General features: G+C 35.5%; 1 protein-coding gene across 1 annotated transcript; it reads left to right on the forward strand.

The window, feature by feature from the left end:
* Positions 1–1721: 1721 nt before the first annotated feature.
* On the forward strand, positions 1722–4208 carry LOC105646566 (protein NRT1/ PTR FAMILY 3.1; the record flags this gene model as incomplete). Its single annotated transcript, XM_020684306.3, has 4 exons — positions 1722–1818; positions 2219–2436; positions 2525–3084; positions 3247–4208. Coding segments are annotated over 4 exons (1791 nt in total), but the record flags the coding sequence as incomplete, so codon positions are not given.
* Positions 4209–19074: the final 14866 nt, after the last annotated feature.

The following is a 19074-nucleotide window of genomic DNA, read 5'->3' on the forward strand; positions in this document are numbered from 1 at the left end:
TTATGATTCAGTTAAGAACGTGTCAATCGTTCAATAAAGCAGATTTGCATGGTCGACACATGAGTATCATGCAAAATGGTAAAAAAAAAAAAAAGCAAATGGCAAAAAATATAAGCAAATCTGCATGGTCTCAATTTGAACCCTATTCAAATGGCATAGTATTAATCACACTAACCAACTACTCTACAACACATTCTTGTCTCAAATTTAAATTCATTTTTACATATTCCTTGAGCTGGATAGAGGGGAGGACATGACCAGTTCAACCGCACTACCCATTTTAGTTATTTATAATTTCATTTAGAAACGATTCTTTTGATATCAATAGTGTGTTGGACTCAAAATGCAATAGATAAACAACTCGTTTCGTCAAACACTATCCAAATTCAAAAATTACAAAGGCTTGAAGCAAATAATTAATATACAAAGCAATTCAATAAGCTTATTATTAAAATCCAATAAATTTAATAGCATATAAGAAACAGAAAAAGAAAAATTAAAAGTTTATCTGGAAAATTGAATTCAATAATTTCAGAAAGATGTAGAGATTACATTTAGAGGAGAAGAATCAGACATCAGATTAGAGATTTTATTGGAAGAAAGAAACAACTTTCTTTGAAAAAATAATTATTTTAAATATTTTTTTGAATATATTAAATGAGTAACGGATAGTGGGTACCCGGGTCTTTAAATCCGAATTCAATCCGGATTTGCTGTGGGTAGTAAAAATACTATCCGAACATATCCCAAACCTGTTTATTCACTATCCAAAAATGCTAAAATTGGATAGGATCGGATTGGGTAAAATTGTCATCCCATTGGATTAATACTTTATTAAATTTTAAAAAAATTTAAAATCTTTGGGTTAGAGGATGAACTTGTGAATGACTATTTTATTTATATCCATCACTCTAAAATCCAATTAAATCAATAATTTTATAAAATGCTTTCAAATTAGCAATTTTTTGAATACCATCAAATTTTTATGGACTTTTAAAAAGTTAAATTAAATACTATAAGATTTTTATAGACTTTATAAGATTCTGAATTGAATACCATAAATTTCAATAGACTCCAGAAAAATCTAAATTGAATATCACTAAAATTTTAAAATCTTTTACGATTTAATAGAGACTTAAACCAATATTACCTCATAAATTTATTTCTCTTATTTAATAAATAAACTGATTAATTCTTGAAATTTTGAAAAGTGTTGTCATTTAAATTTAATATAATATAAATACTACTATACAACTGTAATTATAATTATTAAAAGTTGGAAAACAAAGTACTTTTTCTTAAGAGAATATTTTTAATGATTTAGCCACACACATTTATTATTAAATTATTATTTAGTCTCTCATTTATAAAAAAAAAGGGTATCTTTAGGATGATAGACTGAATAATAACTCAAAGAAATTAAACCTAAAAAACTAATCAGTGTATTTATAAAATAAAAAGGATCAAATTATAATTATAAATAAATTTGGGAAATTAAACAAATTATTTTGGCAAACTATTTATTGCAATAAAGAGAACTAATTAAAATAATAATACAATGATAAGATTGATAAAATATGACATAAGATACTACGTCAGGTTGCAATTAAGTAAACATTTGTAGGACCAGTGTTTGTCCTAACTCCCATGTCAGTATATATATTGGAACTTACACCTTGCTCTGAATTAGGACATGAAACAAATAGGAAGGCATGTAAAAAAACAACGGAATTGTCAACAATGGGAAAGAGGAGGAGAAGAAAGCCAGTAGAAAACATGATCAGCTTGGAGGCATCAAGACACTGCCATTCATCCTTGGTGAGTAACTATTAGGGCAGTGTAAATATGTCAATTGATTCTTTTTTTCTTTATCATTATTAGTGCAAATTTTATTTCAGATGATTTAAATAAATAAATAAATAAATAAAACAAAAAGAAAAGATCACCAAAATTCCATACAGACAAGTAACAGATTAAAATGAAACTCTAAATCAGCATGAAGTGAACTTCTTTAGATCTGTAAAGTTACTGTTTTTCCATCCACATTTAACATATAAAACTATTTGCTCTCTTCTTTCACATAAACTGGTTGTACCTAGTGGATTTCAATGTTTGTTTTTAATTTATATTACTTAATAAAAAGCTGTCAAATATCCGCTATAAAGTTCATTTGTAACTATAATTTATGACCAAATAATGTGAATTTTATTTTACGCAGCAAATGAAATATGTGACAGATTTGCAGCCACTGGATTTCATGCCAATATGATAACGTATTTGACACAGCAGCTGAACTTGCCACTGGTTAAGGCCTCTAATACCCTCACAAACTTCAGTGGAACGGCTAGCTTCACTCCCCTTATTGGTGCTTTGATTGCTGACTCTTTTGCAGGCCGCTTTTTGACCATCATAATCGGTTCCATTATCTATGAACTGGTCTCTCTCAATAACACTATTTAATGTTTATTACTCGTATGTATAGCAATCTTTTACTGGATAAAACTATATATGTCTCCTGTCACAGGGAATGATCAGCATTACTATATCAGCAGCGCTGCCATCTCTCCGACCACCTCCATGTCCAACCCAACAAAATTGCAAAGAAGCCCCAAGTTCACAATTATGGGTCCTCTACACATCCCTCATACTCACCTCTCTTGGCACTGGTGGCATTAGGCCTTGTGTGGTTACGTTTGCAGCGGACCAAATCGATATGACCAAATCAAGTGTTAATTCTCGCCGATGGAACTTCTTCAACTGGTACTATTTTAGCATGGGAATGGCAACATTAATTGCCTTGACGATTGTAGTTTATATACAAGATAATGTGGGTTGGGTTTGGGGTCTTGGAATCCCAACCGTAGCCATGGCGTTATCTATTGTAGCTTTTGTAGTTGGTTATCCGCTTTATATCAAGTTAAAACCAGGCGGTAGCCCTTTGGTCAGATTGGCTCAAGTGATCGTTGCTGCTGCGAAGAAGAGGAAAATACCAGTGCCAGATGACCCTAGGCTCTTGTACCAGAATGGGGAGCTTGATGCTGCTATTTCTACCGATGGAAGACTTTTGCACACCAATCAGTTCAAGTATGTTTTATTAACTCTTAAGATAACTTAAAAACCTAATGAAGTAGTTATACTTACATATTTTCTGCACAGAGTTCAACTAACCAATGTTTACTTTCAAGAAAAAACTTATTTATTTGGAGCCAGTCTAATTTCATCTTAGTACCAAATTTGTACTTGCAGGTGGTTTGATAAAGCTGCAATTGTGACAAAAGATGATGAGCAAACAGCTTCGAAGACGCTCAATCTTTGGAGGCTAGCTACAGTCCACAGAGTTGAGGAGCTAAAATCCATCATAAGAATGCTACCCATTTGGGCATCTGGGATCTTACTTGTAACATCTTCTTCACATCTGCAAAGCTTTGTTATCCAACAAGCTCGCACTATGGATCGTCATTTGTCACGTTCCTTCGAAATCCCACCAGCAAGCTTATCCATCTTTAGTATTCTAACAATGCTCACAGGACTCGTCTTCTATGAACGCGTTTTCGTCTCCTTTGCTCGTCGTTTTACTGGAAACCCCTCAGGCATCAGTTGCCTACAGAGAATGGGCATAGGCTTTTTTGTTAACATAATTGCAACTATTGTTTCAGCATTAGTTGAGAGCAAAAGAAAAGCAGTAGCTGCCCATCACAACTTACTGGATAATGCTAAAGCCATTATTCCAATAAGTGTGTTTTGGTTAGTTCCTCAATTTTGCCTTCATGGAGTAGCAGAAGTTTTCATGTCTGTTGGGCACTTGGAGTTTCTTTATGGTCAAGCACCTGAAAGCATGAGAAGCACCGCTGCAGCTCTCTATTGGATAGCTATTGCAATGGGAAATTATATAGGTACGCTTATAGTTTCATTAGTTCACAGGTACACTGGCCAAGAAAATAATTGGTTGCCGGATAGGAATCTTAACAGGGGAAGATTAGATTACTATTATTGGCTTGTAACAGGTATCCAAGTCGTAAATCTTGTTTATTATGTAATTTGTGCTTGGTTGTATACTTATAAACCCTTAGAAGAGGCCAAGGAAGAAGAGAAAAGGTTGAATGATGAAAATGGGGATAAAGAGATGGAGCTCACTAGAAATGAGATATTCAGGGTTGCTTAGACTGTTACATCATGTATATAATAACAACTCGTAATCCCACCAATTAAATTAATAGTTCACATATGCATTTGTTTTTCTTTTGACTTCTCTAACTTTTCTAAATATATATTAGGGTTTTAGGGTTTAGTTTTTTTTCCAAGTATTATCTACCCTTACTAATAATACCCGCACAAAATTACTTTTGGGCTATTGAAGTTATACTTTTTGGTTTAATTTTGACAGTAAGGTAATCTAATTCAGAATTATTCAGATAATAAGACAAGTATAATATCATCATAAGAGGAAGATGTGCACAAGACTATAGAAATCCTGATTTGTTTCCGAAAAGACATTTCAGAAATATCTTAATATATTCTGAATCTTATTTAAAAAATAATTTCGGTACGACACTAATTCTTTGATAAAAGCAATTTATACCGACTTAAGTTTATTCCATGTTATTTAAAAAATGAGTATCGTCGTTCCATCCCTCTACCTAAATTCTAGGTATGTCTTTTTATTTTATGAGTCTCAAATTATATAGATAAAGTACTTTCATTTTGTATTTCAATTTTTTTTATTACATCAATCACTTGCTAAAATAACATATAATAATATGGAAGAAAATTACATGTGTTTTTCTAAATATAAAATGGATCAATTAATTAAATAAAGTTTTCAGAATAGATATTTTCTCCTTCATTCTACTTTTTGTTTTTTGGTATTTCTCCATTATTCTACATTGTATGTTAAGTAAAATTTTTATATTCAATAAAAAATGAAAAAGGTTAATCCATATCTTGTCATTGTTTTACTTTTAACAAAAGATTATTATACAACTAAGACTAAGAAAAACTCTCCATTGTCAATTGCAGTGTACTAGTGTCCCTTGTTAAAATCAATGTCAAAATAAACATCACAAAAATTTTTATCCACAGCAACTTTTGTGGTGTCATAAGAATTCTCCCACCTTTCTAAAATAAGTGTTGATTTTGATTTTGGCACAGCATTAGGAAAATTAATTTGGATAAACTAGGTTTTTTAGCTTACTAATTTTATATTTATTAGATATTATAGTGGAAAGTAACAAAAAAAAAAAAAAAAGGTGAGCTATTTGGTGGGTATTTGTGAAGCCACATTCTGAGAACACAGGTTTGGTTCGCTAAGGAATCAAAAATGCTTATTTGACTGGGCACATGGAAAAATAATAATAAAAAAAAGGAGTTGTCACTTAAGTTTTTATTTGGAGGATTTTTTTTTTTTTTTTGATGAATAGTTGGAAAAATATATTAATCTGAAGTCAAGACAGGAGCAACAAGAGGAGGAGGGTCAGTAAGCCGCTCTCCTACGTCGAAAGAGCCCCCTTTACTAGTAAATACGCAGCTGACAGTGATTTTTCGCAAGTGTACGAAAATTGCAACACGTAATATAGAATGAGTAGAGTATCGTTTCCGCATGGATTGTATACCAAGTACTAAAATTATGTTAACTTATTATTATTTAAACGACAATAAGGGGAATTATTTTAAGAAATTAAATTAAACAAATAAAAAAAAGAACAAAAAGAAATCAAGCAACTATATTTGACGAAAAGAAATCAAGAATTTAAAGCTACTAGGGATTTCGATTTTACTTAATTCTATCTAATTTATTTTATTAGTTTAATAATCAATTTTAATTGTTTAAGTAGGGGAAACAATTCTAAAAAATTACTAACAAGCTTTTCCGATGTATTGTTAGCTATTTTAACTCAGTCTAATTACCTATCTTCCAATAGCGCAATCAAACATGAATTAAATCATTAAGTTTTATGGTTTGTTTATGAATTCATAACCTAAAGTCATTAACTTATGAAAACCCCCCATGAGTCAAACCATATAGCTTCCTCATCAAGTTATTATTCTCGTGTAATTTATTACCCTACTCATATATCAAAAACCCTTCTCCCGATAGAGATTAATGAAATAAATCAATCCAGGGAAGTAACTTTGCCTGTAAGCATTAAGTTCAATAATAAATTATATCATGAACAAGGAAAAGGAAATCTAATATTATAAATTGGAATCAAAATTAAGCTACATCAGATCCCTAGTATGAGAGTTTTAGTTCAATATAGGAATTAATAAAACTCAATTAAACTTGTCTATATTCTCATAATCAACATGAATATTGAAAATAAAACAAGAAAAGAGTTTAGAAATAAAAACTAGTTAATGATTGATTCTGGGCGGCTTCCTTGAATCCTTGCACAAATCTTAAACGCTTGAAGTCTTGAAAAGAGAGAAGAACAATAGAACAAAAACTATCAAAACTGGAGATCCCCTCCATAATGAATGACTCCTCTCTTTATATAGACTTTCTGGGAGAAAATCCGACTTCGTTTAGGAAATAGAATCCTTATTAAGTAAGAAATTTTTTGGAGATAGGAAACTGTTTAGGCTTTGGATTTCTTTTCAATTAGGACTTTTCCATCTACCTAAATAGGATTAGATCTTGATTTGTACGTCAGGAAAGTATCTGAGGTGGGCCCATGCAAGTTATAGAGACTGGTTGGCATTCTCGACTTAAGACGACACTTAATTCGTAGCACGGGCGTGATGTTCTGCACGGTCTGGGCGTGCTAGAGCCTAAGTTCTAAGGATGGTTCAGCATGCACTACAAAAAAAAACGGCATTTTGCGATCGACCAATTGGTCGTAAAATGCCAAAAATCGGTCGCTAAATTCAATTAGCGACCGAAAGACATCGGTCACCAAAATGCTCGTCGCAAAGTCCTTTGCGACCGATTTTTGCGTCGGTCGCAAATTAGCGATTGATAAAATCGTTCGCAAAATTGAAAAATCGGTCGCAAATTTTGGTTGTGTTTTCATTTGGAAATGCTGTCGCAAATTGGTCGCAGAAAAAGTCTGTCGTAATTATGAAATTCAGTCGCAAATCGGTCGCAAACTGTAAATTTAAAATTTTAATTTTTGGTAGCAAATCGGTCGCAAAATTGAAAAAATAAAAAAAATATTATTATAAAACCATTATTTTTTTGCACCTGTGAAAATTGACACACACACATATATATATATATATATATATATATATATATATATATATATATATATATATATATATCACAAACGCAATTCAAGAACAATATAAAAATGTTATTGTTATTGTACTGAACAAAATGTCAAAAAACAAATGAAAAACTAAAAAGGTCCAAAATCAAATCTACGCGGTTGCTCATCTGCACGATCCGATGTCGAATCGCCAGGAGGAGTACCTGCTGGATGTGCTGTAGTGCTGGGAGGGGTGACCAAAGTATCGTCTGCAGCATCGGGATCAGGAGACGGAAGTGGCTGCTGCTGAGATGTCGAAACATTTCGATCTGTAGCAGGCGCAGGATAAGAGGAAGAAGTACCAGTACCGGGCTCACCGAACAGCCGCATCACATGCGCTTTAAGTTCTACAATTTGTCTCTGCTGATCATCAACACGAGCCCGTAATTCAGTAAACTCCTCGGCAGTGTGCTCGGGCTGTGGTCGTGCGTTGGGTGCAGAAGCGTGAGATGCTGAGCCCCGATGCCGTATACCTTCCTCTTCTTCTCGCCCCCTACAGCCTCGAGATAAAGTGCTACCTCGTCAATTCTTGACTCAACTTCAGATTCATCAGTCTGAGAAGAAACAAGACGCTCCCGAGCTGTAGTATAGTTCTCTTGAAAATAAAAAATTAATTAATCAATGCAATTGCAAGCTTTATTATATTGAACTTTGTACATCTTCGCAACGAGTAGAGGGTAAATGTAAATATTATTCATTGTTACTTACATTGACGCTCACTACAGGCCTGTCGACAAACGTATTAAGATTGTGGTCCTTCGTGTGAGTGTATGTAAACACCTCAATCGGTGTTGGCTCACGACCTAATTCTTTAGCCTGTAATGAATTTTTATGCATGATATATTAATATATATAGTGTCCTTTCATTAAACATCAGTTTCATATACTATGACTAGTTCACTTACTAATAATCGAGCTGTCTCTATAGCAGATATTGATCCGCCTGTGTGTCGAGAAGGTCCTGCTCCATCACCGCCAGTCTCACTGCGCCTGTTTTGTGCAAATATCTCCCGCTTTCTATTGAATGCAGGATCCTCCCAAGCTTTTTACCAGCTCTCCCATATCTCCTGAGACACGCACTACTGATTCTTACCACTTCTTCTCATCCTATAGGTGAAGTCAGTATATCGATCAACGCATAACTTCTCCCAGGCCACTTTCAACATAGCCGTAATGGCCTCGTCCCATATGAAATGTTTCTGCAAAAAATGAAAAATAGCGTTTCAATAAAAATGAAAAATAGCGTTTCAATACTAAGGAGGTATCTTGATGAATTGTAAACATTGAATGATGATATAACTTAAACCAAAGCGTACCTGAAACTCCTCCCAATAAAAGTCTCTCGCCTCTTGTGGTACGACATCCCATGTGTATCCTTCTTTATGTAGTTGTAGCTTGATTATCCTCATAATTTGTCTCGATGCTCGAGAAGATGGATATATGCTGAGAAAAAAAACATTATAATTAGACGAAAGCATCACAATCTGAACAAAATATGCCTTTGGAAAAAGTGAATAAGTACTTACTGTCCCGCTACCAAACTGAGGCTGATACGTGGATCTGATGAAGCTGCAAAAGAAGTGACAAATGCTATAAATGCAGATAATTAATATATAATTGAAATGACAGTAATGACATTTATGATTACCTTGCACAGTAGGTGACTATGCAGCTGGTGGAGACTGTACTGGTCCAGAAACAGGGGTAAAAGAGGAAGGAGTAGAAGGAAGTGATGGCGGTAGTACTGGTTGCTGAGCAGAGGATGAAGCCCCAAACGTACCTGAAGAAGAAGGAGGGATAGTCCCTCCTCGTCCACGGGCACTGCGTCCTGGGCCACGACCTCCACGCGAACCACTGTCGGACGCGTCTGAATCAAACGCTCTGCCTCTAGCCATCTATACTGCAGATATCAGAACATAGATAAATGAATTTATACAATTATATGAATTGTAGAACATGTTGTAAATATGAGTCAAGAAAGTTAATAACATTGAAATTCTTCATTAATAATATTAGATATACATTTATCAATTTGTAACAGTAAAACTGCTTTAAGTATTAAGTGTCTTCAATATCATCTGCTTCCTCCTCCTCTTCATCGTCTTCCTCTTCTTCATATTCGTCTTCTGAGGTACCCATGATGATTTGATCTTCTTCCTCTTCATCATCCGATGCTCCGATTTCAACATAAGATCGGCTTTCATCATCCAATCTATCCGTTAAATCTTCAACAACTTGCATCGGTTGCGTATCAACCCTAACTTCTTGAAATGGCTCTGATACTGCGAGTGAAGCAGATTGTTTGGTTTCAAGAGCATGAACAACTGATCTAGCCTTGATTTTACACACTGCCATCCAATCCCAACGATCTCGTTTAAACGATGGATATGGGACATAGAACACCTGTGCAGCTTGCATTGCCAACACAAAAGGTTCATTCTTTGTATATCTTCTTCTTTGATTAATATCTACCAGATTATACTTAGGATGAACCTTCATGCCAACGTTTGGCGTAGGATCAAACCATTCACATTTGAATAAGATTGTGCACTTCATTGGTAGGCCTGGATATTCTAACTCCAAAACCTCAACCAATTTCCCATGGAAATCGTTTGACACGTTACTGTAGTTTGATCCCTTTATGCAAACACCGCTGTTCATTGTCTTTCTGCTTCTCCCATAATCCTCAATGTGAAACTTGTAACCATTTACAAAGTAGCCAGAGTAGGCATTAGCAACCGGTAGAGGTCCCTTTGCTAGATCCGTAATGAATCTGTTACCAATATCGATTCCCGAGCTTCGAGCCTATGGGAAATAGTAATGACAGGAGTGAGATTTAATAAATGTACATTCCATGTTGTGTACATTGAAAGTAACTTATATAATATTTGAACCATTCTGCAAATTCAGAGTCCAGTTTTGTATCAACTGCAGTATCACACTACAAAAAAAACGCAAAATTGCGACCGATTTTTGCAACCGACTTAATTCGGTCGCAATTTTGAGACCGATTTGCGACTTATAAGCCACCGGTCGCAAAATTTGGCGCTGAAAGTTCCCGCGAGAATGGTTAATGATTTGCGACCTCTGTACTACGGATTTGCGACCGATTTTGCGACCGATTTGCAACTAAATGTTCTTCTGTCGCAAAACTTCGCGCGTAAAAAATGGGCCAAAGTTCTGAGACCGATTGGAGACTACATTGCGACCGATTTTTTGCGACCGATATAGTTAGTCGCAAATCGGTCGCAAATTTTGAGCCTAGTCAAACGACGTCGGCTCATTAAAAATTGCGACCGATAGTTATAACATTTGCGACCGATATGTCGGTCGCAAAATTTAGGGCTTTAAGCGTCGGGCCCTCTCTTTTTTCTTTCTTCTTCTTTCTCTCTTCTCCTTTCTCCTCTCCTCTCCTCCGTTCGCAGCGCCACTCCGGCCCCTCCTGACACCGTTCCAGCCCGCCTGACGCCGGCAGCCCCGCTCGCTTTGCACTCCAGTCAGCCTGTTGCGAAAATCTGAGGTTAGTTTTATTTTGCGATTAATTTTTCCAATTTTTTTTTTTTGATTTTATTTGTTTTTATTGTATTTATTTATGGTTGATTTTGTATATAGAGTTGCGATTAGAATTTTTTTATGGTATTATTATTATTATTATTATTATTATTATTATTATTACTACTGTTCTTATTATTATTATAATTATTTGTATTATTGTTGTTGTTATTATTACTAATATTATTAATATTATTATTATTATTGTGATTGTTATTATTATTATTATTATTGTTATTATTATTATTATTACTACTGTTCTTATTATTATTATTATTAGTATTATTATTATTATTATTATTGTTGTTGTTGTTATTAATATTATTATTAATGTTATTATTATTATTATTGTGATTGTTATTATTATTATTATTAGTAGTATTATTGTTATTGTTATTGTTGTTGTTATTATTATGATTAGTATTATTATTATTAGTATTATTGTTGTTGTTATTAATATTATTATTCTTAATGTTATTATTATTATTATTGTGATTGTTATTATTATTATTATTATTAGTATTATTGTTATTGTTATTGTTGTTGTTATTATTATTATTGGTATTATTGTTACTGTTGTTGTTGTTATTATTATTATTATTGTGAATGTACTTGTTATTATTATTATTAGTATTATTGTTAATGTTGTTGTTGTTATTTTTTTATTTTAATTTAACATATATATATGCAACTTAAATAAATTAAAAATTGAGAGTTTCAGTCAACAAAAAGCCGTAATTATATATTGTTACATATTTTATTTAAAAAACGAAAAAAAATTTAAAAATTGTTGCTATATATAAAATTAATAACCCTTAATATCCAAGCAAATAGATAAATATCATTTTATCATACAAAATTTGACTAAATTGAATTGAATAAAATAGAACGCGCCATTAATATTTAGGAAGAACGACATTTGGAGATACATTCGAGTGATATCGAGCGATAAAAATTTTAATTTTCAAATTACATTAATTTCTGCAATTTTACCGATGGGTGATAATGAAATTTAGCAACAAAATTGAATGTGATTAGTGAGAACGCCAAATTTTTTTCCTTATTCAATCTCTATTTTTATTTATCTTTTCTAAAAAAACATTTTATTCATTAAAAATTGCATTTTCTTTTTGCTTTAAAGTTCTATTTTATTAATATAAAATCTAGTAATCAATACATATAAAACTATTGTAAATATATAGTAGAATGATTTTTACAGTTGTTATTAGGAGAGAAAAACAATATTTTAAAGGTTCTAAATATATTGTGGTTGATTTATTATATATATTTTTTGTTAGGACTTTTAATGAAAAATGTGAAATTAACATTTAGTAGTTTTTCTTATTTCAACATTTATTTACTAAAAAAATTGTTGAATGTATAAAAAAATAAACTCATTTTATCCATCAAAATTTCTCAAATCTAATAAGTGATCTAATTTTTAATAACTTATAAAATACCTTTCACAAATTCATCAAAGTTTAAAATTGAACCGAAATAATTAAATTATTAAAAAAATTTAATCAAACTTTGATAGATACTTTAGTAGACCATTTCAAAGTCTGCAACCAGTTCGGAAAAGTTTCAAAGTTTCAAAGCAAGTGTCATTTCAAATATACAGAATATAAATATTATGGGATTGAAAATGAAAGCAATTTTCTTTTTATTATATAATATTTTACATTTTATTCAAGTTAATCGAAAAAGAAATATAAAAGAAATATGCAAATGCGATGTGTACTTAAGAGTTTTCAGTTTTCAATATATGCTCCAAACTACAAAAACTAATTGTAAATATCTTAAAATCAGTGTATACGTAGTTGATGCATAAAAACTAACTCTGTGAAAGTACTGAACAAAAATAATAACAAGTACAAAAACTAATTGCTCCAATTTTTTTTTTTTTGAAGAATAATTGGAATGTATATAAATAATTTTTGAAGATAATCAAGCTATAGCTGCATAAAGAAGGATACACATGGGATGCCGTACCACAAGAGGCGAGAGACTTTTATTGGGAGGAGTTCCAGGTACTCTTTGGTTTAAGTTATATCATCATTCAATGTTTACAATTCAAGATATATCCTTAGTGTTTAAACGCTATATTTCATTTTTTTTTGCAGAAACATTTCATATGGGATGAGGCCATTACGGCTATGCTGAAAGTAGCCTGGGAGAAGATATGCGCCGATCGATACGCTGACTTCACCTATAGGATGAGAAAAAGCGGTAAGAAGCAGCAGTGCGTGTCTTAGGAGATATGGGAGAGCTGGCAAAAGGCTTGGGAGGATCCTGCATTCAAGAGAAAGCGGGAGATATTTGCACAAAACAGGCGCAGTGAGACTGGCGGTGATGGAGCAGGACCTTCGCGACACACAAGCGGATCTATATCTGCTATAGAGACAGCTCGATTATTAGTAAGTGAACTAGTCCCTTTACAAGAAACTGATGTTTAATGAAATGACACTATATATATTAATATATCATGCATAAAAATTCATTACAGGCTAAAGAATTAGGTCGTGAGCCCACACCGATGGAGGTGTTTACATACACTCACACGAAGGACCACGATCGTAATACCTTTGTCGACAGACGTGCGCTGAGCGTCAATGTAAGTAACAATGAATAATATTTACATTTACCCTCTAATCATTGCGAAGATGTACAAAGTTGAATATAATAAAGCTTGCAATTGCATTGATTAATTAATTTTTTGTTTTCAGGAGAACTATACTACAGCTCGGGAGCGTATTGTTACTTCTCAGACCGATGAATCCGAAGCTGAGTCAAGAATTGACGAGGTAGCGCTTTATCTCGAGGCTGTAGGGGGCGAGAAGAAGAGGAAGGTATACGGCATCGGGTCTCAGGCATCACAGTTTTACACTGGCTCAGCAGCTCACGCTTCTACAGCCAGCGCAGCACGACAGCCGGAGCACAGTGACTCGCACTGTGATGATGATATACGGGCTCAGCTTGCTGATCAGCAGAGACAGATTGCAGAGCTTAGAGCGCATGTGATGCGGCTGTCCGGTGAGCACCGTGCTAGTACTTCTCCCTCTGATCCTGTGCCTGCTACAGACCGACATGTTTCGACGTCTCAGCAGCAGCCACTATCGGCTCCTGATCCCGATGCTGCAGACGATACCTTGGTCACCCCTCCTGGCGCTACATCACATCCAGCAGGTACTCCTCCCGGCGATCCGACATCGGGAGATCCGACATCGGATCCTGCAGATGAGCAGCAGCATATATAGATTTGATTTTGGACTTTTATTTTTTCATTTGTATTTTCATATTTTAATTTGTTCAGAACAATAAAAGTTACATTTTTATACTGTTCTTGAATAGGTTGTGTGATATATATGCATTTATGTCAACTTTCACAGGTGCAGAAATATTTTGGTTTCAAAATAATATTTAATTTTTTTTATTTTTTTTTCATTTTTGCGACCGATTTGCGACCGATTTGATACCAAAAGTAAAAATTATGAATTTATTATTTGCGACCGATTTGCGACCGATTTAAAACAATTGCGACCGATATTCTGCGACCAAATTTGCGACTGAATTTCCAATTAAACCACGACCAAAAATTGCGACCGATTATTCAATTTTGCGACCGATTTTATCGGTATCTAATTTGCGACCGATTGTCTCATCGGTCGCAAAATTATTTTGCGACCAGTATTTTTGCGACCGACAATTGTCGGTCGCAAATCGGTCGCTACATGAAATTAGCGACCGATATTGGCCATTTTGCGATCGATTTGTCGGTCGCAAAATGGCATTTTTTTTGTAGTGTCAGTCAAATTGGGATGTTGAAGCCGCAAAAGATTGATATATTTCCTATTTATCAACGAACCAAATTAGCATAAGTATGATTTAACTATGGCCCACGCCAGGTTTAGACTGTCTACAATATGTATACTTACTGTACAAATGGTGTAATCTCTTCGCAATTCAATAAAATATAGGTTTGAGCCACTCGTATCTCTGCATCAGTCAATCGTCTTTTTTTTTATTTACCAATCGTACGCCCAGGATAGGTGAAAATTGTTAGATTTCCTTCAAACTCAGATTGTATTTGATCTCCTCCGTCATCGTTACGTGGCACTCTCCGATGCTTGGTGAAAACATGTTGTTCAAAGTAGTGTGAACAGAAGGTGGAAGCTTCTTCCACCAAATATGCATTGCAAATTGATCCCTCGACCTTTGCCTTATTGCGCACATTCTTTTTAATTTTCTACAGGTGTCTGTCATTGTACAATGCCAATATGTAAGTATGAGTTCAAATAAATGATGTAATGATTAGAATGGGATGTTAGTGATTCACCTCTCAAATGGATACATCCATCGATATTGTACCGGTCCAGCTACACGACATTCATAGGGCAAATGAACCGGGAGATGTTCCATAGAATCAAAGAAACTGGGTGGAAAAATTCGCTCCAATTTGCACATCACTACTGGGATTTCTCGCGCTAATTGGTCCATATCATCGCATCGGATAACAGTCATCGTCAATTCTTTGAAAAAGAGACTCAATTCTATCATTGCTTCCCAAATTTTTCCTGGTAATAATTCCCGGAATGCCACAGGGATCAATCTTTGCATGAAAACATGACAGTCATGGCTTTTCATGCCAAATAATCTGTACTTCCTCATGTCCACACATCTACCCATATTTGAACAGTATCCATCTGGAAACCTTAATGATCATACCCATTCGCACAATAATTGCCTTTGGGGTTTATCTAAACAATAACATGCCTTTGGAAACTTACCAGTAAGTACAAATTGCTCGAGTTCTGGTCGACGACAAATTTCCTTCATGTCTGCTCTCGCTTTTGCATTATCCTTGGTTTTCCCTTCAATGTTCATGACAGTGTTGAACCGATTTTCAAACACATTTTTTTCTATGTGCATCACATCAAGGTTATGACGGATAAGAAGTGAACTCCAGTATGGTAAATCCCAGAAGATGCTTCGCTTTTTCCACCCGCTATTCCTGCCAATTCTTGCATTTGCCTCATTTGCACCTAACTCTGTAACTTTCATAAGCCCCAGATCTTCAATTTCTTGTAATATTTCAACTCCAGACTTCACAGGCGGAGGGGGTTCAACAATAGTCGTGTTCTTTCTAAAGCATTGTCAATTTCTCCTCCAAGGGTGAGATTCTGGTAAGAATTTGCGATGACAATCAAACCAACATTGTTTACCTCCATTCTTTAGTGTAAATGCATTAGTGTTTTCCATGCAATGAGGACAAGCCAATTTGCCTGCCGTACTCCACCCAGATAACATTCCAAATGCTAGAAAATCACTGACGGTCCAAAGCAAAGCAACTCGCATTATGAAATTCTGATTGGTCGAAATATCGAATGTTTCAACCCCATATTCCCATAAATAATTAAGTTCGGCAATCAAAGGCTATAGAAACACATCAATTTTATGTTTCGAATTAGTAGGGCCAGGAACAATAACACACAAAAATATATATTCATCTTTCATACACATTGACGGTGGTAGATTATATGGTGTGACAATGACAGGCCATGATGAATATTGTTGTCCTGATTGGCCAAACGGCTGAAACCCATCAGTACAAAGCCCCAATCTGACGTTTCTCATATCAGCAGCAAACACAGGATGAATGTTATCAAAATGTTTCCACGCTTCAGAGTCTGACAGATGAGTCATTATACCATCCTCATATTCATGCAAAGCATGCCATGTCATGTGTTCAGCTGTCGCCTTAGATGCATATAACCTTTGAAGGCGAGGAACAAGAGGGAAATAATACATCTTCTTGAAAGCCTTCTCTCTTTGTACTCTACCAGTCCCTTGACCCCGCCATTGATATCTTGGAAGATTACAAAACTTGCAGTCTCTGAATTCCGAGTCAACACCCCAGAATATCATACAATTATTACGACAGTAATCAATCTTTCCTACGGGTAGTCCCAATCCCCGAATTAATTTTTTTGTCCGATAAAAATTATCAACCATTGAATGGCCTTCAGGCAACATTTCCTTTGCTAACTACCTTACTGGGGGAGTTCTGTATAAAAGAAGTTGGAATGGCCTGCACCTAAGGTGCGTCGATGAGGGAAAAGCTCAAGCCATCATGGATTCCTTACATAATGGGGAGTCCGGTCCACACATGCACGGGATAGCTCTGGCTCGAAAAATTATGAACCTGGGTTATTACTGGTCGACTATGAATGCAGATTGCGTGAGGCACGTGCGGAAGTGCCATGAGTGTCAAATCTTTGCTAAGCTGCAAAAACGGCCTCCGGTCAATTTGAATCCTATTGCTTCACCGTGGCCTTTCGCAACTTAGGGCATAGACGTGATCGGAAAGATCCACCCGAAGGCCTCCAATGGCCATCAATTCATCTTGGTTGCTGTTGATTATTTCACTAAGTGGATTGAGGCAACTTCTTATTCGGTCTTGAATGCCAAGAAGGCAACACAGTTCGTTCGTACCAACATCCTTTGTCGGTACGGAACGCCATTCGAGATCATAACTGATAATGGGTCTCATTTTCAGAGTCAATTCTCTGATTTGTTGAAAGAGAAGAAGATTCAGCATCATAAGTCCTCTCCCTATCGTCCACAAACAAATGGGGCTGTAGAGGCTGCAAACAAGGCTATAAAAGTCATTTTGCAGAAGACGGTGAGAAAGCATAAAGCTTGGCATGAACAGTTGCCAAATGCTCTATGGGGATATAGGACTTCAATTAGAACGCCTACTGGGGCAACCCCATATTCCCTAGTGTATGGTATGGAAGCAGTATTGCCTGTCGAGCTGGAAGTTCAATCGGCAAGAATCATCCGGGAAAGCCAGATCAGCGAAGCAGACTGGGCTGAGAATTATCATTTGCAACTCTTGGGTATGGATGAGAAGCGATTGCGAGCAATCCACCAAACTCAAGTTTACCAGAGAAGGATGGCACGGCACTTTAATAAGAAGGTCAAAGACCGAAAACTAGAAGAAGGTTGTTTGGTTTTCAAAGAGATTAGACAACCGGTCACAGACCCACGTGGGAAGTTCCATCCTCATTGGGCTGGGCCCTATGTGTTGAAGAAAATACTGTCCGGCGGAGCCGTCATTTTGACTGATTTAGATGGTTTGGAGTTCACGAATCCCTGTAATTTAGATCAGTTGAAAAGATACTTTGTATGATTAGCATTGCATGATGTAAAAAGAGCTACATTAGACCTGATTCTCCTTGGAAAAAAGAAATTATATATCGGAGATATGTAGGCAGCCCTCATTGGGCGCGGTCTAAACATTATTAAAAAAAAAAAGGCATTCCATAATTCTTTCTTATTTGCCAATAATAAAAAAAAAGAGAAGAAAAAGAAAAAAAAAAGAGAAAAACCCGCTAAGTCGAAAACCCGAAAGGGCGGCTTAGGCAAAAGTCGGGGCCCGCTAAGTTGAAAACCCGAAAAGGACGGCTTAGGCAAAAATGGGTAGCTCGCTAAGTCGAAAACCCGAAAAGGGCGGCTTAGGCAAAAATTAGAGCTTGAATAAATAAAGTTGGAAAATGCTTGGAAAGCTTAAAATCAAATGACATTTCCAATTAAAGTAATAAAGTCAAGCAAAAGAGTCCCTAAAATTTAAAACACAAAATAAAAGTCTAAGTCCAAGTCCCAAAAAAAAAAAAAAAGGAGACATACATCCAAAATCCAAGTCCCAAATAAAAGTCAAAATAAGGGAAAGACGACAAAAAAGTCCAGAGTCAAAAAAAAAAAAAAATCTCTCTAGGTGTCCCGTCGCCTCCGTGGGGCAACATCCTCTGAGTCATCCCTAGCTGTCAAACTCTGTCCAACCTCACCTGTCCGAGGAGCCAACACAATCTCCTCACCAGTCCCAACCTCATCATCAGCGTCAGTCTGAACCCAACCTTCGAGTGCACTCAGCAGTGCGGTCCTCCTTGGTCTCTCAATCGGCCAGACAACAGCAATGAACCAGGTCCGGTACTCAGGAGAAGTCTGAACACTGGTAGGATTAGGCAAAGGCCTAACCATATGATGATCTCTAACCCAAGCCCTAAAGACGGCTCGGGTAACACCCGGGGTAATGGCTGAATCAGCTGAAATGTCATCCATAATCGGAACAGTCTGATCTATCCCCATCTGCCTCAAGACGCGCGAAGCGCAGTACCAAGTACAGTGTGTAAGGCCTAAAAGGTAAACCCGAGTATGGCGGAAGCTGACCTGGATAAAGCGGGTGATGTTGTACCAGGAGATGAACCATAGTATC

The sequence above is a fragment of the Jatropha curcas genome, chromosome 2, assembly GCF_041381405.1.
Source record: "Jatropha curcas cultivar XTBG-Jc1 chromosome 2, XTBG_Jcur_1.0, whole genome shotgun sequence".
Classification (NCBI taxonomy): Eukaryota; Viridiplantae; Streptophyta; class Magnoliopsida; order Malpighiales; family Euphorbiaceae; genus Jatropha; species Jatropha curcas.